The sequence below is a fragment of the Prinia subflava genome, chromosome 7, assembly GCF_021018805.1.
Source record: "Prinia subflava isolate CZ2003 ecotype Zambia chromosome 7, Cam_Psub_1.2, whole genome shotgun sequence".
NCBI lineage: Eukaryota > Metazoa > Chordata > Aves > Passeriformes > Cisticolidae > Prinia > Prinia subflava.
Window position 1 is genome coordinate 10,457,492 of NC_086253.1, and position 26,210 is coordinate 10,483,701.

The 26,210-nt window shown below is 39.4% G+C and overlaps 1 protein-coding gene across 6 annotated transcripts in view; it reads left to right on the forward strand.

The window, feature by feature from the left end:
* Positions 1-26,210, forward strand: part of ABLIM2 (actin binding LIM protein family member 2) — a 130,410-nt gene that overhangs the window by 85,250 nt on the left and 18,950 nt on the right. Inside the window, exons 9-15 of one of the 6 annotated variants that reach the window (XM_063401563.1) lie at positions 1,376-1,453; positions 5,961-6,107; positions 7,972-8,004; positions 10,583-10,703; positions 18,207-18,308; positions 23,126-23,178; positions 23,779-23,911. In XM_063401563.1, coding sequence (XP_063257633.1) covers positions 1,376-1,453; positions 5,961-6,107; positions 7,972-8,004; positions 10,583-10,703; positions 18,207-18,308; positions 23,126-23,178; positions 23,779-23,911 — 667 coding nt within the window. The remainder of the gene's footprint in view (positions 1-1,375; positions 1,454-5,960; positions 6,108-7,971; positions 8,005-10,582; positions 10,704-18,206; positions 18,309-23,125; positions 23,179-23,778; positions 23,912-26,210) is intronic. The other 5 variants (XM_063401564.1, XM_063401565.1, XM_063401566.1 and 2 more) reach the window with 5 other exon arrangements.

Sequence of the window (26,210 nt, forward strand, 5' to 3'; positions counted from 1 at the left end):
GATGGGGATGCTAGAAAGGGTAATGGATTATGAAGAGAATAAAGGACATGTGTGAGATGTGAGATGTCTCGTATCCAGTTCTTTAGCCACCAGTATCCTCCAAGTCCTTCTTCTCCCTTCACCATCCAGTTTGTGGAGGTGGTGTTGGAGATTGCCCTGCCCCAGGTGCAGGGCCTTGCACTTGGCCTTGTTGAATTTCCTGATGTTTGCATGGCCGCCCTTCCCAAGCCTGTCAGGATCCCTCTGGATGGCATCCCTTCCCTCCAGCCTGTTGTCCCCACCACACAGCAGGATGTTATCTGCAGGTTTGGCAAGGATGTGCTCAATCCTACTGCCTGGGTCATGGATGAAGATATTAAACATTACTGCTCCCAGTACAGACCCCCAAAGAACACCATTTGTTACTGGCTTCCACTTGGGCAGTGCAAAGAAGTTACTGGAAATGTGCAAGGCGCATCCTGGGAACTCCAGTAAACTCTTGGTGCCAAGGGAATGCCCTCACTGGGCTCTTCCAAGGGGTGTCAAGGAAAAAGGATTCCCCCCTTGTCTGCCCTTGGAAGGACCCTGAGCTTGAAGGGAACCTCTGGAGGTCATCTTGTCCCCTGCTCAGGCTTGGCTGCCTTGGGCCAGATGCCCATGCCCGTGCTCAGGACGCAAAGGGAAGCTCTGAAGATTTATCTGGGAATCCTGAGCTTAATCCAAAACTGTCATTTGACTTTAACAGGGTCCAAAACGTTAGAATAGTGAAATTTTCTAAATTTAGTTTTCTTTTTTGCAGTGAGTGTCCTGTAGGGACCTCATGAAAGAGAAATATGGTTTGCACATGACATCAGTGACACTTTCATGTCATTTACACAAGTTTGGAGATCTGAAAAGTGCTTTAATTAAGCAGAAGAAGTGTTTAATGGAACTGTCTGTCTTAAATGATCATTCCCCAGGTCCTTGTCCATGTTGTGTTCACTGTGAGTGAGTGGCATGGCAGTGTGACATGCTTCAGACACAATTTAGGATGGTTTGATGCCATAACCTTGGAGTAAAAATGTTGTCACTGTATCCTCTTGTAACTTGACCTGTCTGATAGTGCCAAAAGCTGTCCTGCCACCCCAGAAATGCTCTGGACCATGTTTTTCTGAGGAGCGGTGTGGGAAATTCATGTGTAAAACAATTCTTGAATTTTGAAAAGGTTACATTGATTGTCTGCAAGTGTTCTTTTATTTTTAACTCCATGTTTTGAGGTCTCTATAATATGTCATTTTTTGAGTGGTAAAGATTGAATTAAATTAAATGCCTTGTATGCTTTTTTTTGAAATAACTGTTTGAAATATTATCTTTGACTCTCCTGTATTTCCTATCTATTTCTTTTCTCCTACCATAGGAAATTAGGACTTCCTCTGAGAGTATTATTTCTGTACCTGCTTCAAGTACATCAGGTTCCCCAAGCCGTGTGATCTATGTGAGTATTTCCCAGGGAAATTTGTTCTGTGGGATGGAGACAACCTTGTGCTTCCTCCTACAATTTAGCATGTTATATGAAAAGTTAGTGTTTCCAAACCACTGCAGTTGGTGATTGCTCTAATATGGAGTTATTTTCTCAAGGTTAGAATAAATGAATACTGCATTTGCTGTAACAGAATTCTGGCATTTTCCTCCTATTTTTTGTGGAGTATTTGTAGCACTTACACTACAGCTAGAGCTGGCTTATACCAAAGCATGCAGAGTACCACAGTTCTTTCTGAAAAGAAAAGTTTAACTAAACAGTACAGCCCACAGGCAGGTTACAAGCTTAGATTTGAACACAACTTGCTTAAATTGAGCTCCTGAGCCTGCATCTGATTGCCTATGGAAACACTCACGTGTGTGATTGCAGCACTCTGGCCTTGCCAACTGCCCCTCCCTTGCTCAGAGCACCTTTGAAGTGTTTATGGTTTATGAAGCACTCTGGAAAGCTCATTGAGAGAATTTAAAATAATGAGTATAATAAAATCTTACGATTTTTGTTTTCAATACAAGATTAAAATTGCTGTAGTGTAGTTTTCATGGCTGAATTCTCAAGGCTACCAGCTATAGATAAAAAAATGCAAATGTGGTATGTTCCATACAGATATCTCTTGCAGGGCTTCAACATTTCCAGAGCTTTTCTTTCTCTTGGCTGAGTATCCCTTGGGTATGCAGGTCATCCTCATCAGTTACAGCCATAAAGTGAGAAAATTGCTGGAGAGGCAACTGACTTCCAGAGAGGTTATTATACAAATATTAAGAACTTGTATCTCCTATACTGAGACAAGCAAAAGAGTGCTTTGGATCTAGACTTGTGCTTTTTCCTCAGATGAAAGTTATTTTGAATACAATATGTGCTTTATCTGAGTAAGATTGGACTTGGAGTGGAGCAAGTGCCCCTTCTTTAAATGCTTGTCAGTAATTCTGGGTGCTGGTGAATTCCAGTAGTACATTACTAGGTTTCATTGTGCTTACAATTATTTCATTACTTATGATGTAAGCACTTTCTTTGGCCAGATGAACCCTTGTTTTTCAGGCATGCACCATCTCATTGTGTTTTTAAGCATGAGAATTCTCCTAAGATTTATATGTTGTTAGAGACATTTATCTAACTGCAGGATGGTACTGCTTTTATTGATGTTTATGGTTACAACTTTAAATATGCTTCCCCGGCTGTTAAAAGTCAAGGACAAACTTCCATTCTCCTTTTCTGTTTTTGTTTGTTTGTTTGTTTTTAAAGGCTATCATTAAGTCAGCACACAACTCTGATGTTTGTTACTGTAACATAAAGCTGGGATGGGGAAAGAATAAAGTTGCCTAGCAAATATGAGTCAGTCAGAAAAAAAAAATCCCCAGAAGAGTGCAATTTCTTGTTCTATCTGTCCCATCTCTCACTGCTTAATTGTTAAGAACTCGATTTTGATTGATTTGTTTAATCCTATTTTGTCTTTCACAAACATGAAAGTAAAAAGAATTAAAAACATGTTATTGACTTCTTTATTATCACAACGGTCCCTTGGCTATCTGTTTTTACATGTGTTTTCTGTTACAGGAGAGTTATGACATACAGACATGCTCAAGATTTGTCTTGTGTGCTTTTGTGGCTGGTTTTGCCAAACCTAAATTCTTGCTGCCACTGAAAGGAGGGTCCCACCCACACGTGGCCCTGTCCCTGTCTGGCCATGGCTTCCCACTCCTCTTTGCTGTTAATACTGGTGTGTACACAGAGATAGGCAGTCAAACTGGAGGCCAGACTGAGCTAAACAATAACCCAGGAAAAACCTCCAGACAGCCAAAGAGGCAAAACAACCCCCAAAGCTGTCTACATGACTTGTAATGCTAATGCAGAAGGCAGAGCAGGGTGGGATGGTGCATGCAGGGCAGCAGCTTTCAGCAGTAGCAGAGATTCAGGTCATTAAAACCCATAGTAAATCACCAGCTGGTGAGCTCTGTGAAGTGTTTCATGGACAGAAGAGTTTAGAGAAAACAGTTTAGTCCTGGGAACTGTGAGTTCCTGGTGCTTGCCCTTCCAAGGCCATCGAGTCAGAGCCATCGTGGGCAGGCATGGCTCTGGGCTGTGGTGGTGTGGGCACTTAGGGAAAGGTGAAGAAAAGGGTTTTTGATATAAATGTGAATGTGCTTCTCACAGATGGTTTACTAAAGCCAAAAAACTTCTCCTTCATCTGCTGATAACAGACTTTGGTGTCTTGCTCTGAGAGAGGGCACAGGCCAGCGCCTTTTGAAGGTAATGGGCATCTTTTCATGACCTGTAGGGATGACTTCATTATATCCAGACTAAAATTTTCCCTAGTGCTGGCAACCCTTCAGAGTCCCCAAGTAAAAATCTGTTGATTTCTAAATTATGCCATTAAATGTGGTTTAAATAAAAGTCCTGCTTTATACTTTGTTTAATTTTATTAAGACAGAATTAGGTGCTCCAGCCTAATATAGCCAACTGGAAGGCTTACATTAGTTTACATAGCTATGTTATATGTGCTCTCCTACAAGGAATAGAAATCACACTGTATTTTTATACAGACCAAATTCACAATTATACGACTGTAAAATTACATATTCCAAATGAAATAGATACTCTATACTTAGAGCATGGTTTTGCCAAAATCCAAAATACCAAATTACTGAAGAAATGGCTTGAAGCCTTTCAGCTGTAATTTGAGCTTTCCTGAGCAGATTTGAACTCCATTCACATAATTGAATGTAGGTGAAACAAATAAAATAGAAATACAGTGTAGACTCAATGTTTGGAGAATTGAGTGTTTAGAAAGCAGCTCTATCCCTAAGGTGTTCCTTCATCCAAATTTGCCCACACTGTTATATCTAAACTGAAAGGAATTACATAACAAGATTTACTCCTCTGACAGATCTGAAGTTTAACAGGAAGTTGCACATCTGGATGGAGAGCCAAAGTGGCTGTAATTCACATTTAAATATTCCCAATTCTGAACTACTTTGGATTTCCTAGAATAATAGCCAAAAGCCTGGATACCTTAAGTGAAATAACAGCCTCATTGGCCTTCCTTGTAGGTATAATGCTGCCCAAAGTATTTCCTGGACAGATGGGACAGACAGAATCTTTACCTTTGCATTACCTGTCTCTGCCTCAGAGCTCTCCACTGGCTTCTCAGTAGGGAGGGATTTGTTTTCAGTAAGATCTATTTCATTGCTCTTCAGCTTCTTAAAGGAGTTGCAAAGAAAGGGAGATCTGTAGATTGCTGAAGAAACACATACTTGGTTAAAACACTTTTTTTCATTAGTTTTGAGGATGGGAATATGTGATGGTTATGGCAGCTTGGTTCTGCTTTCTTATTTAACAGTAATCTTCCTTCTTTTCATCTTTTTGCAAAAATTCATGCATTGTTTTAGAAAAAGGATAGCTGAAAGTTGTCAGTCCTGGACTCTTAATCTGATAGAAAACTCCCCTGGAAAATCTATTGAAGTTTCCTTGGCTCATACTAAGAAAAAACAGAATTACTACACACATAAATCCTGGATGATTTTGTACTTTTGCATGTGGAAAATATTATTACCATTTTATAGCTGATCATACTGAGATTTTCAGAGCACAGCAAGATTCACTCATCATTTTGTTGCCAACAAAGCGTTTGTCGTTCTGCAGAACTTGAAGTGGGAATGAGACAATTATGCTGCCCATTTCTCCACTCTCAACGTGGCCAGCTTCTCATCATATCTACAACATAGTGATGTGCTGGATACCGTTCTGGTGCAATTATCCTAAGGATAATCTGTGCAAATGTGGCAGCTTGATAATAAATTAGGCTTTTGGAATATGCATGGTAGGAGGAGAACAGGGACCAGCACAGTCCTTTCCCTCTGCTGTTTGTGTGAGTCTCATGAGATTTGAACTTTACTAGAGTGGCATCTGTGATCTCCCACCATCATCTGGTGCAAATCCATCATCTGCTGGTTTGTGACCCATAATTAAGGGATGTTTAGACATAGTCAGGAGAGGAGGTGAAGCTGTGGGACACAACTGAGTGGGGAAAGATCAAAGAGCTGAGTAATGCTTTTCAGCATCTGGAGAGTATATGCTGGAAATATATGTCTGATTATTCACTACTGCTTACAGCAGGGGAATTCTGCACACCGAAACCACTTCAAAATTCAGTGTGTTTTGCCAGAAAAGACTACAATATCTGTTTGTGCATCCAGGAGTATGTGGGATGTAACAGGGAACTGGAACGAAGCCATGCTACTCCTGATAGCCAAATGCCAGTGACAAGGTAGAAAGCAACAGTATATAAGAGAAAAAAGCACTAATGTTTAGCACTGTGTAGTAAATACAAGACATTTAAATGTTCACAAACACGAAAAGTGGTTTGTTATGATTATGACTTTTCTACCTACATGTATCTTTCCTTGTCTGATTGCATCCTGCTCCTTTTCTTTCTTATTCTCACTGCTTTCTTTCCTCCTTTTCTTAGGCAAAGCTTGGAGATGAAATTCTTGACTACAGGGACTTGGCTGCTCTTCCTAAAAATAAAGCCATCTATAACATTGACCGCCCAGATATGATCTCCTATTCTCCATATATCAGTTACTCTTCAGATGACAGGCATAGTTACGGGGAGGTACTGAAACATGGGTATTATTTTTACTATCAGTTTCAGGTTTTATGTGCATCATTGAACATCTTGCTGAAAACTATTAACGTGTGCATAACTTTTTTTTTTAATGTAATTTTTATAGCTCTAGTTAATTGAGTCATGTCATCCATTCATTCATAAAGCCTTCCAAAAAAAAAAAAAAAGAACAACAACCAAACCCAATTCAAGATGTTCATTTCTGCTCATTTCATTTTTTTAGTTTGTAGAAATTAAAACGTTGCTTTCTGTGATCATTTTTTAAAGAGATGACATGTAAATAAATGTTTTTCCATGGGAGTAGTTCTGCATGTGGTAGGAAACAGGAGCCATTGCTAATTATAATGTAAAAATGAGAAGCAAAGCCAAATGTCTTTCATTTTTTTTTTTGAATCAGTGTACCATGTTATTTTGGTAACACAACAATGGTATCACTTTCCTGTGTACAAATTTCTTTCAACTGTCCCTTACTTAACTTCATCCTCATGTCATGCATGCACTTCAACCTTTTCATATGCAGAGCTAATATGATACAGTTTGTGCTAATGAAATCTAATTTAACATACTACTAACATACTAATAACTAATACTAATTCTGGGCTTTGTGAAACATACTTGTATATAACTCCTGTCATGCAAGTTAGCTTTTCTTCTCTGAACATACCTACATTTCATTTGACTTTCTGATTGCTTTTATAATTTTAGCAACATTTTTACAAATTAAACCTTTATAGTGTGCTAGATATGAGCAAGATGCTTACAGTCTAGCATGGAAATCTGCTTTGTCTCCAGGTGTAAGTGAATGGGCAGGAATAAATGCTATAATTAATAGTCATGATGTTTATAATAGCCCTAGTCATGCTATCACTTGCACCTTTTACACTTATTCAGTACCACCAAGGTCTCAGTGCCCCTGTCAGGTGAAGTGCAGTGCACACTTTAGGCTTTGCAGACTTTCCTCCAGCCCTCTCTGCATAGTGCTGGACCATGGTAGCTCCGTTTTAAGGTATTCAAAAATAATTCAACTGTATTTGGTAAAAGGTTTAAATGGTGTTCAGGTTTCTGATTTCACAACATCGAAAGCTGCTGCCTCACCCTGAACCCGTGGAGCATAATCACTTCCTTTCTATGGCAAAATTTGTTGGTGCTGGTGATGGTTGTGGCCCTCCTCAAGTGCCTGGTGACATCCAGGCTTGGCAGAGGTGCACAGACCAAGCATGGACTGTGTTTGCAATCCAACATGCTTATTTCCCAGTGCTCCAAGTATTTATTATCCTTGATATTACCAGGGGAAAAAAACCAAACTCTGTCTCCCAAATTTCAGAATCCTGTCTTCTTACCTGCAGCTGCAATACTTTCAGTTGATTTGCTCAATTAACCAAACATAGTGTTTGATTTGGAATGGAAAATGAGCAGCAGATTGTCAAATTTCATGATGTTTAATTGAAAATAAATAGCATAGACATTTTTCTTTCCCTTAAAGTGGTCAGTTCTAGTCCTGATTTTGGAGGTTCTTCAATGCAGATTTAGTTAGGTCTTGTGTATAGTTTCAGGCAGTTGCTTTAACTGGGAGTTTCCCATTGCCATTCTCTGTGGCACAGGACTGGCCTCACCAGGATTTTTTAGTAGAAAAATTGCTAAAAGACTAATATTAAATCATTTATATATTAGTCACTATGTACTTCATTAAAAACAGATAATAAGAAAAATTTCCCTAACTTAATTGACAGGTGTTTTTCCTGACTGTATCATGTGTTATACATGGATAGTGATATTTTAAGAGTAATTCTTCTCACGAATAACATCATGCATGAATTTGTATCACTAATTTGTTGTGTGTTGCTGTTTGCAGTCACCTCAGTTGCTCTCTCCAACTCCTACTGAGGTAATCCCCAATGCCTTTGTTCTCCTATTCTGACCCATTTTGTGATGCATAAACCTGGTCATGTTGATAACCAGCAGTGTGTGAAATGTGGGGTTCGCCCCTTGCCTCTACAGTGCATGGGGTTTATAATTTATGATTTTCAGAGTGTTGTGTTCAATACGTGCTCTGCTTCTGGATTGTCATCTGTATGCATCAGTCTCCACTGTCATCCATGTTTCTGCTTTCCAAAATAAAGGTTGTATGGTGGTCACTTCTTCAAGCTCCACTAAATAAATTATATTGGGAAATATGATTTATGTTCACATTTAAAGCTGCCCATGTGATTTGAATTAATGCTCAGCATAGATTTCTTTTTTCTTCTCATTTTTTATTCCACAAATAGTTAAACTACTTATACTATTTGTGTACACCTACTTTTAAATCATTTGCACATACCTGAACTTCTAAGTCTGTGTATTTTGATGTACATTAATTAAGCTAGTCATTGTTTAAAGAAACATCACTTTGGAAGCAGTGAAAGCATTTCATGTATTTTCCCAGATGGTAACTCAATTACATATCATGGGTCTAATTTCTCCATTGTCCCAATTTTATGTACTGAAAAATTTTGGTAATCATGGAGAGTTAAGGACTGTAAATCACTTTGAGAACTAGTTAACAGAGAGATTAACCAGTAGAGATGTAATGTATTTGATCATTTAAAAGTAAAAGCATGTTTTATGTAATGTTTGGTTACATGAAGTAAGTTGGCTGTTCCTTGCAGACAAACAAGGTACACAAAGGTAAGGTCTGAAGCAATATGAAAACTCGGTGTTTTGGAAGATTATAATAATATCCTTTAAATTCAGTGACCAAACTGCCAATATTAAGTTCCAAAATTAATACTGGTGTGGAGGTTGGGACTGCCATGGTTTGTGTATACTCCCATGTTATCCAGCTTCTCTGTGCTTGCTGTCTCTTTTTAAGGAGTCTGTGATCAGGTGCTCAGGCATCATCATCTGCAAACTTGTCACCACTTTTGTTGCAGGCATTTTTGTTAGAGGAGAGTTCCACTGTGTCACACAGTTGGACACATCACATGAGCTGACACTCATATGATAATTAATATCATTACAAGACTTTGCAGAGCCATTGCAATACTACTTGTAATTCTCTTCCCAAAGGTTAGAGTGGGTATTACACAGTGTGGGTACATTGGGAAGGAAACATCTCGAGCTGGATGTAGAGGAGTTGGTGGCAGAATGCCTACAGGACACTGCACGCTAGGAAGGCATCAGTTGTTCTTAGCTTTTTGATATAATTACTTCTGAACTTAATATTATAGCAGTAATGCTGCTGGCCACTATACTAAACTGATTTTCTACTTTTGAAAATGCAGCTGGTAGGTCTGGGGTGATGTTGAAGGGACAGAGCATATCTTGTCCACATCAAAAAACTGATGATGTGAGAATATTGTCCATCTCTGTGGAGTCAAGGATAGTCCCAGAGCAGCCAAATTCATCTGAACATGAATGTATGGACATAATTAGTTGTTCTGATAGGAATTCGTGAGATGATGTTAGGGCTAAGTAGGATGTTTAAACGTTTGTTTAAATGATGAATGATCTGGTGGGAATCACACAGATGCCTAAAGACATCCCCATATTCATGATAAGGGCCTGACAGTTGATACAGTATAGCATATCTTCACAATTTGCTACTGGAAAAGGTCAGGGGAAGCATTTTTCTGAGTGTGACTTTCCATAAAAGAGCATCTGCAGTTTACATTGATTTGTTCTAATATGAAGTTAACTTAAGCCAATTCTGATGTGCCTTTAAAAAGGGGATATTTGAATTTGCTTTTATAGCTAGTTTATACAAAGTCACTCCTTGGTCTGTTTCTCTCAGTAGTGCTTTTACTGTTAAGTAAAATTTTAAATTGCAGTTGCACTTTAACTAGCTGTTGGAAATCAGAGGCTTGGAGTGTGTGTACATGATTTTAAGTGGTTGAAGCCAAGGGTTTAGTGGAAATTGGGTTGTATGACTGGCTCTGCACAACGGTGCAGTGTTAATGTTAGTGCTATGTGTGTGTTAATATCAGATTTCTTAGGGTAATGACCATGTTACGGTGTGGCTCACTAGGCAATTTACACACAATCAGTTTTATGCTGTAGTGAAACCAGCAAATGCTGATTTTTGTGTTGTCTGTAACCATTATGCATCTATTCGTATGGATCCAAAGTGACCATAATACTGTCACACTGACCTGAGCCCATCTTCCACCCACTTTTATTTGTTCAGGAAATTACACTGTCCTGAAACAACACTTTTACAATTCTTTTCAAATTAATTTATAATTTTAAATTTATGTCTGTGCTGACTTTCCTGGCAACATGACCTCTCTCTGGTGCTTGGCAGGGCTCTTTCAGTCACCCTGAGGGTGGAGGTGGTGAAAGCCACCTCATCTCGTTAGGATTGCATGGGATCTTTGGAGAGCACCAACTCCCATCTACACAGCACAGAAACACGTGAGATGGCATATTCTGCCTGTTGGAGAAGTCACTTCTCTAATAACATGTATTTCCTCTCTTCCTCTAAGGGTGACCAAGATGACAGATCTTTCAAGCAGTACAGGACATCAAGTCCCAGCTCTGCTGGCTCCCTGGGCTATGGTCGGTACACCCCCACCTCCCATTCTCCTCAGCACTACAGCAGACCAGGTAATCGAAAAGCAGCCTTACTTATTCTCTAGATTTTTCCATTAGTTTGTCTTGTGTTGTAAGTAGAACTGGCTCCAGCAGACAGGGGTTTAAGGTGGAATGGCAGTTCATTGCAGTGATTCATTTATGGTGAAAAGTGAGTTCCATGGGGAGAAAGGGAACAAGTGCTTCAGGAACGTGCATCCAAGAAAAAAAACTAGGCATTAAGAGAAATTGATTTTATGTAGATACAAGTTAGGCGGGCTTAAGGGACTGAATCCTGGTCTCATCCTGCCTGAAGATCCACATTCAATCCCCAGCTCTTCCAAGGTGCATGGCACGGTAGCAGTGAATGCACACAAAGCCACGAGGGTGATTGAGTGACTTTGTGTTACGTTCTTGTACCACAGGGTTCATGTCCCCTCTCCACAGTGCAAGAGCTGGAGGAGTGACTGGTTCTGATGGCTAGCATATGAAGGCCAAGTTGTTTTAGCTGAAAAGTTTGCAGAGTGTTTTTTGCAGCTTTGAGCTGTGTTGGTGCTCTTGTCAAACAGACAGGAGGGATCATCTCCTTTGGACCTTTGCATGGGAATGCTTTAAAAAATCCCATTCATATCTGGGCTCTGTAGAGGGTTTTATCCTTCGAAGTAATCAGTTAAATTGCTCAAATTTAATTGTATTTTTTCTCTACTCCATCATTCAGGTGAAGAACACAGAGCATTTATATTATTTTTTTGTAGTTTTTTAATTTCATTATGGATACATTATATTTTTAAACTAGTTTGGAAATTTGTGAATTCTTTATCTTTCCAGGGGAAATGAAGATTGTAGAGGTAAAAGAAACAGTTTTTACAGGAATTGAGTATTTGTACTACACAAAGTCTTTGACAAAATGCAAATGAGGTGGAGTATAAAAAAATCTTATTAGAGTGACATTAATCTCTGCTGAAGGTCTGGTAGCTGTCATGTCTAATCTTGGTAGCCCAATGTTAAAGCAAGGAGGACAGACAAAAGCAATTCCAAATAAATTCTAAAACTGTAAAATTTAGAAGATAAAACTTCATAATCGCCATTTTTAATAATTGCCACTATTCTTCCAAACTGTTATCAGGACATTATTGCAGCGAAGCAGAGATGGCTTGAGATATTTTATTCAAGGTAGTTAATCACATGTCCAACTTTCAGAGCTCAAATAACTTCAGGATGTTTCTTCAAACTCTTGACTTAGCCGTGCACTGGAGTGCCCTGGTGCACTGTAAATCCTGCCAGAGTGCAGCGCCGGCAGCGAGAACTGGACCCGCTTGTGGCACAGTTCTCTGCAGGGACAAGGCTCTCCCCATCTCATTTCATTAGATCCATTATGAGCATTTCTCATTCCCTCTTGCAGCTTTTTAATATGCAGGTTTTCCCCTGAGTGCAGCCATGCTTTTTGTGGTGCCTTTTCTGGAATATTTTCTGATGCGTTGCAGCATTTTGGGTGATGCCCTTTCTGTCTGCAGAAAGCCCTGTCCCTTGGCCGACCCCATAGTGTGGCCACTGGCATGTTTTTAGCAATAACCAGAGAAAGATGAAGACTTAAATGTAAACTGTATGTTTTCTAAGCATCAGGAGGAAAATGTTCCTGAAAAAAAAGGATGGCATTGTAATTTGTGGCTTTCAGTAAGTGAACTAAATAGTTTATTTTCACTTACTCTCTGTTGCCCCCAGCTGGTACTCACAGTCTTGGTACCAGTAGCTGCATCTCCCTGCCCCAACACCCAAGCCTTACATCTACATTCAGACATCATTACATCCCTTTCTTCAAAGGTAAGGTCCAGGAATGCAAAACCGTGCTGTGATAATGTAGATTTATTCAGCTGTGTTTCACTTTTATGTCTGTGCAAGCATGGCTTCCACTTGGATAAAATTTGTCTTAATTTTGTGCAAGTGCTTCCTTGATGTACTGTGTAAGTTTTACAAACTGAGTGGGTATGGGGTGTTTTATTTTTGCTTTTTCAGTGAGTGTTCAGTGTCTTTCAAAGGGGCAGAGGGAAGGAATTAGATTTTATAATGAAACTGAGGAAGGGAAATATTTAAAAGTCTGTTAGTTCTAAAATACCTTTACTTTTTGGTGATGCTAAATAGTATAATAAGCTAACACATCTGATACAACATAGGATGATAAGTTATCTAACCTTCCAACCTGCATTTAGATATTCTTTGTATTATTTGTGACACTGCCAAAAGTTATGACAGCTGGTTACATCAGTGCAGCTGCACTGACTATCAATTAATCTGTGCCGTATCTTATAAAACAGTAACTGAATCTGTTCCCCTTGCCATTAATTTTTTTGCAGTAGTTATTAACTTCTAGCAGACTCCATGTTGTGGATGAGGCAGTGCTGAGGAATGCCACGAACCTTTGAGGCAAACGCTTTTTTTAATCATTTGGTTATGTGTCTGAGAGAGAAGGCATTTACCTACCACATTTGTCTTCCCCTGAGTCTGTCTTCTCTAGTAACAATATGAACTGAGAGGCCTCACGGATGGCAAACACTTTCAATGCCTGTTCCTTGACTCTCATAAACTCTCTGATCTAAAACATAACTGCTGTTCTTGAGGTTGTAACCAGTAAAGAAAATGGAATGACCCTCTGCAGGAGCCACACTTGCACATTTAAGTGAATAACAGGAACCCATTGCCTTTGGAATAATCACTAATGCATCTTTGTTGGGCCCTGATGCTGCCCAAAGTCAGCTGAATTTCACTGGGATAAATGGGAAACAGAATCAAGCTTGAGACATCCAAATATGATTCTTGAGAGAAAATTTGGGAGGAAAGAGCTGATGAGATTAAACTGTTTCTTGTTTTAGAGGCTACCTGCAAAGCTCCTTTCCACAGCCAGAAGCAGTCTGAAGCAGTCCCACACATTTCTTGAAAGGCTGGCACAATCCCTGGTGTTACCATGAATTTTCCTGGTTTGCTGAGCGTTCATATTAAAGGAGAAATGTGCAGTTTCTCACGCTGGTGAATTGTAAACACAGGACCATGTTTTGTAAATATTGGCAATGTTATGAATACTTTCTCCAAGAGAAGGGGAAGTTGAATGACAGCCTCCTGGACCAATGTGACAGGAGAGGTAGCGATACCCTTCTCCAATCCATGGTCACCTTGCCACAGATATATAATGGAAAAATAAACTAAGGGCAAGTTTCTGCCCTGCTGCTGTTGTTGCACCCAGATCTGTGTCCCCAGTCTGTTTTTCCTGGTTGAGCCTCCACAGTGATACCCTGGTATTCTCTGAACCATTGCTTGAGCTGTTTTTTTAATCTGTCCTCTCATTTTGGATGTTTTTATCCAGCCTGATGTACTAAGAGGAACTTTGGTGTTTTGCAGCACACGATTTCAGTGTATGGAGAGCTCTTTCTCCAAGTCCCATTGGCAGTTGCTTGGCAGCACTCCTGGGCAAATGAGTTTCTGCTCAGTTCTACCTGCTGTTTCTCAGAGCAGCAGCAATTATTAAGTGCTGCTGTTTGGATGAAGGAATCGTCAAGTGGTACCTCTTTATGCCCAAATAATTATTATTATGTGATCAAGATTATAATATTTTGCAATTCTGCAGCACTTTTTTTATCAAGTAGCTAAAATATTTTGCAGACAGTACTTTGCAGTGCCTCACAGTGTTCCTGTGAGGCAGGTGAAGCTTTTTATAGTTTTCCTAAGTGGGTAATCCTGAGCCCTGCCAAGGCTGAATAGGTTATTCACTGGTTTACACTGAGTTAATGTTTCTGTCCAAAATGAGTCAGAAGATTTGCTTCATCCTCTTCAAGGTCTCTTAATTCGGAGTTCCAGAATGTTTTTTTTCCCTAATCTTAAGGAACCTTTTGATGGTGTGGCTGTGCTCTTTTTTTTTCTCTTCAAAGTGGTTAGTGTGGGAAGAGTGGGATTGTAGCAATAGTTGCCACTTCAATTTTAAGAAAGTGAAATCCTGCTTATTTAAAAAAAAATAAGATCCCAAAATAATACACTGCTTTACTATACTAGAACTAATCTTTTTTAAAGTTAGCACTCTACATATGTCATAAAAGATAATTCTTTATGCTTCCAGTAGACAGATACATTACTACCCTAGGGAAATTAAGGCAAGCAAAATCTTCCTTTTGATTTCAGTGAGGTTGCCTCATGTTCTTCCTGAGAGTGACAGGGTTCATAATTTTTTCCAGTGACAAACATGATTACTAAGTTCCTGTTTTTTCTGTCAGTGTTCTGCAGTCTAGCTCCCACAAAGTGTAATGGGATGAGCTGCTATTTATCATGAGTACAAATTATTTGGTTGTGCTCTTTTAAGGATTTTTGTCTTCAAAATAAGTCCTGTGACAACCTCACTTCAAGAAAGCTTCACAATTCATGCCCTTGCAAGTCATAGGTGTGATATTCCAAGCACCCATGCTTGGTGTAGCAGCTCCTCTTGAGGTGATGGAGTGTTTGAATGTGCTGAGTCCTGCTGAAAAAATGTTTGCTTAAAACATGGTGGAAATTATCTTGCCTTTCTAGTGCAGGAGCATAGCTTCCAAAGCCCTTTGTTTGGCTTTGAAAACTTAAAAAGAATTAGTCATCAAACTTCAAAAAACCTTTTCTAATTTAATTCTCCATGGGCAGAGTTATTAAAAGGGTCCAGTTTTGTGAGTAGGCTTGGACAGCTCCCTCATTAAACCAGTGACATCTGTTTGTTTTTCAGTCCTGAACATAGACAGCTCTTACTGTAATTTATTATAAAACTTCCTATCCTCACAGATAAGATAAAAGCTGGCTAAGCAGGAGATATAAGCAATCTTATGCTTTTTCTGACAGTCCCTTGAAAATGGAGCATGATCTGAGCCCTGGTCAGTTGGCTCTGCACACACAGGGTTAAAAAGCACAGCCTGCCCTGTCAGCAACCAGAAGACAAGAGGAAGTTTTTGTGGTTTACACTCAAGTTCAAAGTAAGCCTTCCCAGATTCTTTCCAAGTTAAACAACATCCAGGGAAGAGTTCAGGATTCTGGGTTTTGGCTCTTCACTTATCAGTGGAGAAGATCACAGCCTGTGGCTGCTTATGGCAGATGGCAAACCCAAAAGTTCAAAAAAATGCTCGCTCTGGTAGTTGTATTTTCTCTGAGAATTTATTTGAACTCCTTCAGTCTGTGCTAGGCAAACCTTGAAAGAGATAGTTTATTGACAAAGTCTCATTTTAGAGATTTAAATTATAGCCTAGCTTAAGCAGCTGCCTGTAGTTCCTACTCATTAACTTTCTACATGGGTCTTCAGTTTGCTTTATTATTAAACCCTTATTTTTGTTTGCAAAATGTGAAATACACTACTCACATGTTTGCCCAAATCAGTGGCAGAATTAAAGTTCAAATGTGCATCAGTTTGTACGAGTGGGGTCCAAGAAGAACCTTTTCCATCATTTCATCCTTAATTCTTCCATTTTGAGCAAGTTAGAGGTGATGGCTTTGCAAACTGCTCCACACAGATGATCCTTGCACTGAGCAATTTTTAGATTCCCTGTCCCCGGTACTTGCACTTGTATCTTGTGTTCCTACAAGTTTATTCCTCTTAATTAATGCTGATTCCTTGCTGACACTCCACCCTACCACTGAAGAATGACTTTCTCTGTGTGCACGATACCAGCACCTTGGGTCACTGCTCAGTGATTATTCATGCAGATCATATATGAATAGACATTTTAATAATATGCCAATTTTTAAGTAAATGAGGAATTAATACACTGTGGAAATTGCTTGAGAACTCTCATTTTCTGTTTAAATTAGGAAACTCCAATAACAGTATCTTATCTTAGTGAAGGGCATTACAAAACTTTTAAGAATTTCAGAGGTGTAAGTGACATTATTTTAATAAGTATCTATCAGTGATATTGAGGCTTCTTCTGTTAATTAGGGATAGGCAGGAACCTTGGCAGCAAGCAGCAAAGGAAGAGGGAATTCATAAATGTAGAGTGAAAACCTGTCCCAATGTTTTTCCTTCCAAGAGCAAAGTGGGAATCAGGAAGGTGAATAAGTGTCTGGTTCCTTGTCTGAGGACTACTTGTCTGCAAGCTCATGGTGATACACCAGATTCTTAGGAATCCCATAATTTTTTCTCAACGTTTTGGAAGGACCACAGGCTATCAGCACCTGTAGTTGGGATGTCAGTCTCTCAATATCCGAGATTACACCTTTCCAACAAGAAATCACTGTTACTGAGGGATCGCAGCTTATAGCTTTTGAGTTTTAATTTTTCATCTACCGTGAGCACTGCAGACACAAATTTTAGGATGGATTCATTAGTGTATTGTCATGAGATAACACAGCACGCTCTCCTGACCTCGTCTGTCCTGTCTTTGCCCCCACTGGGCTCGGTGGCACTGTCCCCTTGACCTCTGTGGTGCATAGCAGGGCTGGCTGTGGTGGCAGTGGGATGGCCCTGCACCCACTGCTGGGCAGCAGAGACCACGTCCACAGCATGGCCTCGACAGTAACCCAGCAGCTCTGTGGTTTTGAAACATCCCCTTCATGAAGGCAGAACTCAGTTGCAGATGTAATGCCCTGACTTGCTGCACTTTCTTTACCCCAGAGAAATTTGCTACACCTTCATCTTTACTAAGCCATCAAATTTGTGCTTCATCCACACTAAAAGAGTAACAGCAAATTAACAATCATTTGATGTAAGAATAAGTGTCATGTTTGCTTCCAGTTGCTTAACAGTGCTGTAAACTAAAAGGATTTTACAAGTCCCAAAAAAGTAGAGCTTTACTTTTTTGTTTGCCAAGCAGCACTATAATGCCATAGAGTATGCTTCAGGGAAATAAGCCAAGAGGAGATGAACGGCACTTAATAAGCTTTTGACAAAACAAGTGGAAAAATGAATATGGAAAAATCCTATGTATATCTTGAAATTTGATGAAGTGGCTATGGCATTATAGATCCATGACTTGATAATCCAACCTTGTTTGCATAAAAATGCTGTGGCATGTTACCTGTGGGAAAAGTTTGCAATTGAAAGCCGAATTTCGTCATCTCTTTTTGTCACTGATATATGCAGGATTTTTTGACTTAACCATAATGTTTATATTTTGGTCTAGCCCTGCTTTGAGATAATTTAAACACTACTGAATTATGTATTACTAGTTTCAGGGGCAGGCTATGAGCCATAGCATTAAACTTTTAAAACGCTTGATCAGTAGATTATTCACTTAAGGCTAGGCAAAACACATTGCAAGATTCTGGATGTTCTTATCCTTTGATTTTCTTTTTAAAGCATTGTAAAAAGAGGAGTTTTCACTTCAAAGTAGGGCATCTTAATCTGATATCTATCAGATAGTAATTTTTGATGAGGTGTTCGAAGTCTGAGCCAGTGTACTATGCTGAAAAATAATGGGTTTTACAAAAACATATATTTTAAACTGTTGGATTAACAAGTCATTCTGAACAAGCTTTTATGCTTGAAATACTCTACTTTGCTTTCCATTTTTCTTTTATCTGCTTTCTTTGCTCTTCCCCTTGGAGGCAGTGAAAGTGGTCGGAGCACTCCAAGCTTATCCATGTACTCTGACAGCAAATCTTCACCTTCTGTCTATCAGCAGGCTCCTAGGCATTTCCATATTCCAGGTAGGCATCAACTGATTAGCTTTTGATCTTCAATTTCTGGCACCTGTTTATTCTCTGTCGAGTGTATTTTTTTTTTGGCATTAATTTTTTGAATTTCAAAATGCAGAAAGAGAAAATGTCTGCTAGGTGAATATCTGTTGATAAAGTTCATCTCACAAATAAAAGAGAGCTGTGTGCTCGTGTACCTATATGTTTAAAAAATTGCTTTACAGAAGGCACGGAATAAAAAATGTTACCAAGAGTACAAAGTTACTGCAGTGCTGGGTTAGTGGCTGAACTGGATGATCTTAGAGGTCTTTTTCAGCCTTAATGATTCTAAGGTCCTGTGATTTATAGTGCCATAACTGCATAGATGTATTGAATTTGTGTGCAGGAGGAATGACTGAAGGGGGTTTTGTTGTTTTTGTTTGTTTTTTCTTATCAGTCTATTCTCTGATTTTAATATTAACATAAACCTTAAAAGAAGCTGGAGACTTCAGAACTGCAGGAGGTCATTGTGTCTATCTTTGTATATGTACTCTTCTGTTTTCAAGTTCAGTCAACAAGCACATTAAACTTAGATCCACACTGTTTAGCTTTTTGATGTCTAAACACATCTACCTCTTCATTGTAATAGATTGTTTATTCACATTTTGCTTCTGTGGTTAATGTTTCTGTCCACAGACCACAATTAGGAATTGTATCTGCTCAGGTCCATAGTACTGAGTAAATCTGATGTCTGTACAATGTGATATGGGAACTCTAGACTGTAGCCCTGAGGGCTTCCAGAAAATTCCTGGAAGGCCAAGTTAGCTATACAATTCAAAGTAAAGACAAATGCTAGGATTTCCTAAAAGAGTAGTTCGTATTTCCAGTATAAACTTTCATATCTGAACATGTACAGTTTATTTGTAAATAATGCAGAAAATCCTTTTTCCAGTGTGACAGCTGTGGTAGTCTGTTGTACTCCTGTATGTATTTTAAATAGTGGCAAGTGTGCCAGTGTCTTTTTGCTGTCTGTGAGCTCTGCACTGGGAGTGCAGATGGAACCACCTACGTATCACCAAATGGAAGCCACTCCACTTGTCTGTGAGCATTTTGAGGGACCTAGGGGGGATTGTGTTGCATAGGTAGGTATGAAGGTTTTCAGCATGTGATGGATAAAGTTCCATTCTCTTTTAATACCCAGTGAATGGCAAACCACTGAATGAATGTGTATTCTTTGCTGAAGTTTTTGCATTGTTATTGTTGCTGAGAGGAGACGAGAGCAGTGAGCTCTCTCTGAACTGCTTGCTTACTCTTTCATTCTTTCCTTTCTCTTTCCTCTTCCTCAGACACTGGCGTAAAAGATAACATCTATAGGAAACCTCCTATCTACAAACAGCATGGTACAGTCTGCTTTTCTCTGTTGCAGTTTTATCTGTGTGTCTTTGCAAAAAAAAATGAGTTGACTCCCAAATTCTTTTGCTGTAGTCTTTGCATTTCATTATGTCCCTATAACCTCAAATAGAAAAGGAGAAAAAGTAACATGACAATTAAATTTTGTATAACGTGATGTCCAAGGATGCAATAAGTTCTCCAAAATTGGGATGCTGGCGTTCTGATATGTTGTGATGATTCAGAGCTGATAATAAGTGCCACATACACTGCTGTGCTATGCCCTGACTGCTGTTCCACGCCCTGTCTGCCCTCTCCTGCTCCCCAGTATAAATCATGAGATGCAGCTTCTCAGGCTGAGCAAAAAAAAGAAGACAGACAACAAAAAAAGTTGATTATTGTAATGGTGTTTGGAAAAATCATGAACAAATGCAAAGTAACAATCATCTAGTGTAAGTCAGCATGGTTTCACTCATTTACAGAAGCTGATGGTAGGACTCTCATATCCTGTATCCTGGCTGTGTAATTAAATTTTAGAGATTCTTTTGGTTTGCAAAGAGGATTTTAAGCAACAGCTTTATATTTGCAGGCTGGGCATTTTTATATCAGTTTGCTGTCTGTCGAAGTCTGGGTTATGTCAGTTTTGCACTGCTGTATGGAGTTGTCCTCATAATCACTGAAGTGAGCAGGGAATTAAACTAGCGAGTCAGCAATCCCAATAGGTTAACAAGAATATATGTTTTAAACTTTCTTTTCTAGATTATAGGTGTTCTGAAAGATTGTGTTGGAAATACTTTTTCTTTTTTCCTACCAGAGGGGAAAACATAATTTACTCTAACTAAAAAAAAAAAAACAAACCCCAAAACATAAAACCCAGAAACAACAACAAAAATCAATAAATTGTCCTTCCAATAAAAATAATATAAATGAAAATCAAATTTTTTTTAAAAATCATCTTTTGTTCTGGAGGAACTCTCAGCTGAAGCATGAACACATGAGCAGCTGATGATTCAGCTCCTCAAGCGAATGGGACACTGAACTAATTCATGCTGAAAAGGAGCCAGAGAACATTCCTTTGTTGAAGAGACCAAGTTTGAACAAACAAGCACAAAAATGTTCTTTAAAACAAGAAGTGCAAGAAGCTCTTCCAAAACATTTGGCTTTTAAAGGTTTTAGTTACACCAGCACCCAACAGGTTTGCTGTAGCTACAGCTTCTGTGTTTTTATTATAAACAATCAACTTCAGAATGAATAAAAAGGTGGTGGAAAAATGGGACACACAAGAGATCAGGCTCAGGGCTGGAAAGTCAAGAGCATAGGAGCCTGCATGGTTGTGTGTGTGTTTGTGTTTTAATAAGACTTGAACATCATTCAAAGTTACTAAAAGTTTTGAAATCACATTGAGATTCATGGCAGAACTGAGTATCCCTTGTAGTGGTGAAGCTCATGCTCAGTACTGATGAAATTCAGGGCACTGCATTTATCTGCCAGCACTGTGTTATGTGAAGCCTTCTTGGGAACTTGGGAGGGGCTGGCTTGCATGGCCCTCACTGATTTTGGTTGTAAATCCTCTGCATCTCTTTGGAGTCAGATGCTCTCGAGATCTTGTGGAACTTTTGAAATTTTTGAATACAAATCTTGAATCAAGCATGGGATTTTTTTCCTTTGAAAACATCAATGTCTTGAAAATAAATAAAATTTCCAAAAAATGCATCAGATCCTCTGTAGGGATTTCTGATTCAATGAGAGCAAGAGCCATACACATAACCTGGAATAACTTTTTGATTTGCAGTTTAGAGTGTGTTCCCAAAATATCTGTGAACCAGGTTTAGGTCCTTCTTGCAAGGTAGGGACTTTATTCATCATGTGTCATATTTGAATATTCCTTCCTGTTTATTCCTCAGAGAAGCAGCTTGCCATCTTGGGAAAATACCCTTGTCAGGATGAGATAACTGAAAACTGTGGTTTTTTCATAATGCTGTTCATATTTTCTAGCCCACCTTTTTTTTTTTTCTTTTTTTTTTTTTTCTCCTTTTTTTTTTTTCTCCTTTTTTTTTTTTCCCTATACTAAATTGAAGGTGAGGGGAAGCAGCCAAACCCTCTCCAGATTTTCACCTCTAACCTGCAGATATTTTCCTTATGGCAATTTGTCATTTTTTGACTACCACCTCCTTGGCAAAACCAGTTAAGTTCTGGATGTGAGCTGTGTGATGGCACCAGAAATTGCACCAGAATAACACTGAAATGCTTTTGGAAGCTTTTTGCCTGTGTTGTTTAGGTGCAGGGCAGATCCTCTGCAGACATGATGGCTGGGGAATGGAAAGGGCAGAGTTTTTCCCAACTTGCTGGGAGTTTTGCAGCACTTCTAATGGTGCAATTTTATCTCCTCTCCATCTCTGTCTCTGAGAATCTCATCTGAGCCTTAACTTTTGTGTTATCATACCCTTTCTCTTAATAATAATTACATTTTCTGTCTGCATTGCATTGCAGACAATCCCCTTGTTACATTAATTTCTCATTGACTTAAAGTTATGCTGTGTCCTTCCATTATTCCAATTTTACACCATAAAACTCGCCAAACTACCCAGAGGGGTACAAAGGCAAATAGGGCTCAAATTTTAAGAATTTACCTGAAATTGTGTGAAATTTGACACAAAATTTTCTGTAAGATTCTTGAGTGTAACTCAGTGTCTGGAACAATACCCTGGGAAATAGAAGACAAGGAAAAAACACATTTGAGGTTGGGAACTATCTAATGAGGAGCTTTTCCATTTTCAGTTTTTTTCTCAGCAAGTTGGAAAGTTACAAGGAAATAACCCACTGGTAAAACATCAGCAGCTTCTTTTGGGAAACACTCTTTAAGAGGACAGTATGTGCAGAAGAGGGAAATAGCCACAAAAATTGGCTGGTCAAGAATTTTGAATTTTAGAGTCTGACACAATCTCTCTTGTAGATTTTATAAAGAGGCAGTGCCAAATTTGTTCATAATTTTCTTTACCATGGTTGTCTGTCCTCTTTGGGAACCCAGGAAATCCAGGTGTGCTGACTACAAAATATCTGACTACTTTTACTTTCATGGTCATTGTAACAGAAGGGGGAAATGGCTTCCCTGTGAGTGATGGCCATCAAATTTTGTCCCTAAGTTTTGATGTACAATTCTTTTTCCCACCAATCATTCCCCAAAATTAGTTTCTTCCTGAAAATGCAGGTTCAAAATCCATCAGGAATAGAATCTCTAAATTCACTGTATACATGAAGGATGAGTATTACTGTAATAATTTCAAAATTATTTTATTAGTTCTGTGAAACCACATCTACACATCAAATTTTCTGTCAAACTCTTTTTTTAAAATTGATTTCTCCCCCTCTTAAAAATATTTGGAATGTAACTGCAGTCAAAACAGAAGACACAAAATAAGATGCATTCTGTTCAAATTCTTAAAATTAATTTAATCTTACAGCAGCAAGAAGATCAGAAGGGGAGGATGGAAGCTTGGATCAGGACAGTAAGAAGGTAATGATCAGAAAAAACAAAAGGAAGTATTGATCATTCTTGAAGTAACTCGTTTTTGAAACACATACATGTGTACAGGTATTCTTTTAAATAATTGAAATACTCATTAATACTTTTAGGTCTTTCCAAAAAGACATTGGAAAGCTTAATCTCTCAGCCAAAGGGTTTAGAATGTACATTCTACAGTAAAGAGAAGCAGGGATATTAAGAGCGATAAACTCATGGATTTTCAGTCAGTCTCAATATTTACGTTGGTGATTCAGCTCATCCTGCAGACTTAGGGTGCATATTAAGCTAGGAGAAAAATGTGAAGAGCAGATTAATTATAAGAAAATGACATAGGGCATCTTCTAAAGTGGGCGCAGTGAGCAGCTTCATGAGCAGAGAAACTCCTCAGCCCAAGTAAAAATTAAAGGATTCTGGTAGCTGTGATGTCTAAGTCATCATACAGCCAGCTTTTATAATTTGACAAACGATGGCACAGGCTGCAGTGAGCACAAACAGACAAGCAGTTCACAAGGCATCCCAGACAGCTCAGGCAGGAGAGCTGCCTTCAGGTGTTAAATCCTGTCTCTCACAGCAGGCTTTTCCCCTCTGCAGCTCAAGACCAGCTGGCTGATTCTGAAGGGGGATGTGGACACCAGAACCAACTCGCCGGACTCGGAGACGCGCTCACTGTCCCTCACCGGCGGCAGCGACCGCGCGCAGGAGGGCACGGCCGCCGGCGGCTCCCGTGAGTGCCGGGCACTGCTGGGGCTCCCTGCCTGCCCCTGGCCCTCATCCCTGCCACGGTTACACCAGGCTGTTCTGCACGGCTTGGAGCCTTCAGTGCCTGCAGACTCTGGTGGTGAAACTGTTTATGGTTTGGTATTAGTGAGAGAAACAGCATTGCCTGTGTAAATGAGCTGTTGTCTCGCTGGAGAGCAGAGATTCCTGACCACAAAAACCCACTCCTCATAAAAGTGCCCATTTATTATGATACCTATTTTCAGTAGACAGTATCGAGCAGATTCTTCATTTGTGCTAATTAGTCCTTGACGCAAACTATATATTTCGAATATTGATGGACCATTTCTTCTCTATCATGATACACATAAAGGTTTAATTGCTCCAGAAATGAACTTAGGCTTTTTTTTTTTTTTCCTTCTTTTTTTTCTTTTTTCTTTTTTTTTTCCTCTTTTTGTTATCACTCACAGTTATAAGGTCACAGAAATATTCCAGGTGGGAAAGGGAATAATTTTGTAACTGAGTATTGGTCTGGACCATATGCCCGTTCTAGCTGTCAGTACCAAAAGCACATTCTACTCATTTCTTATTACACATTTCAGCAAGTCAGAAGCATCAGTATTGGGCCTGAATTTTACTTATAAGTTAAATACATGACAAAAAATAAGTTTAATGAATTTTAAGAGATAACTGGGACATTCCTCTCCCTGCCTCCTCCACTTTATACCATGCAGCAGTAGCAGGTCATCCAGGGTAAACAAGCTGGGGAAGCAGTTTTCCAAAAGAATGCACCCAATGCAAGGCATGTCTGGCAGCAGGGTTAGGATGTCAGTCTTGTGGGCATTTTGGTAATGTGATAGTTGGCTCCATCAACTTGTATTAAGGAAATTATGGCTTAGCTATACAAGGAAGAGGGAAAACAGATGCTACAAAATCTGTCACAAGGCTGTAACAAGATAAAGGAGAAAAGTTATTTTAGATCATCAGTCTCAGTGATTTAGATTAAAGGGATTTGATAACTTAATCCTCACTAGAAATCACAAACGTGCACAAGGTGTATTGCAGGGTTCCCTGTGCTGGGGAAACCAAGGCTGACCACCTCACACACTTAACATCTGTAAATCAGAGCCCAGGAATGAACACCTAAACCTTTCATTGTCATTCACACATGGGGTGTGTCTGGAAGCTTTATGGAATTGATCTGATGCTCTTCTACGCATGTTTTGAGAGACAGTCCTGAAGTGCAGATTTTAAGCAGAGAGAAGTACTTAGCACACCAAGAAGTGTTACACAGAAACAACATATGGTGCTCATTTTTTCCCCTGAGAATGTCGCTATACCTATCACTCTGCTGTAGTAGCATCTCTTTCATATTTTTGATTAGCTTGGGAATGTGGTACTCTTAAAACTAGAAATGCAGTAGATAACAACACCTCTGTGTCAGGGTCAGTATCACATCTGTGCCAACATAGGTTCTATAGTTCATTTTCCATTGCTTTTTACCAGCATTTCTCTGTCCCTCATGAAAGTTCACCCCATTACCCAAATAGCAGCCACACAGAAATGACACTGAGGAAGTTTAATCTTCCTGAAATTTACACTTTTCTTTATCCTTTTATTCACTTACCTGACTGTTTTAATACCTGTAGACATCCTAAGTAACTCCTTCTCTATTCCGTGTTTCCCTATTTAGTTCTGAATATTTATAGCCTGTCATATGCCCCCCACTGGCCACAGAAGAGTAGCATCTTTACCTCTTGCACCTATGCTTGAGAACTCTGGCTTTCAGCCCATCCCTGTGGCATAGTCAGTGGCTATCAGAGAAAATAAACTTGTCAGGTACAGGTTTGGTGCCAAGTGGTTACATGCAGAGTGGAGGGAGTTAGCAGGCTGTGAATTGGTAGTGATGTTTCCAGATACACTGAGCAAAAAGATCTGCATTTTTGTGTCCAGCCGCTGAGCATTCCAGAGGATTGTTTTGCTATAGAAGGCATTTTGCCATATTACATTATTTAAATGCCCAGAAGAACACAACTAACACAGCACATCAGTGTGAGGCTTGTGCAATCAACAGGCAGGAGTGGAGCTTGTGTCTCCTTACCTGTGAAAATGGGTCTTGTTTCTGTATCTGTAGATGTGTAATAGTTAATTATTTACCATTATTCGTGATTTTCAGTGTTGAGTATTTAGGAAAGCGGATACCTAGGAAGGCAGGTAACCCTTGCTGTTCATGTGCCCGTGGTGTGTTGAGAGGCAGGTTCAGTGATTGTCGCTCTGGACAGGACCCGTATCCCTGCGGAGGGTGG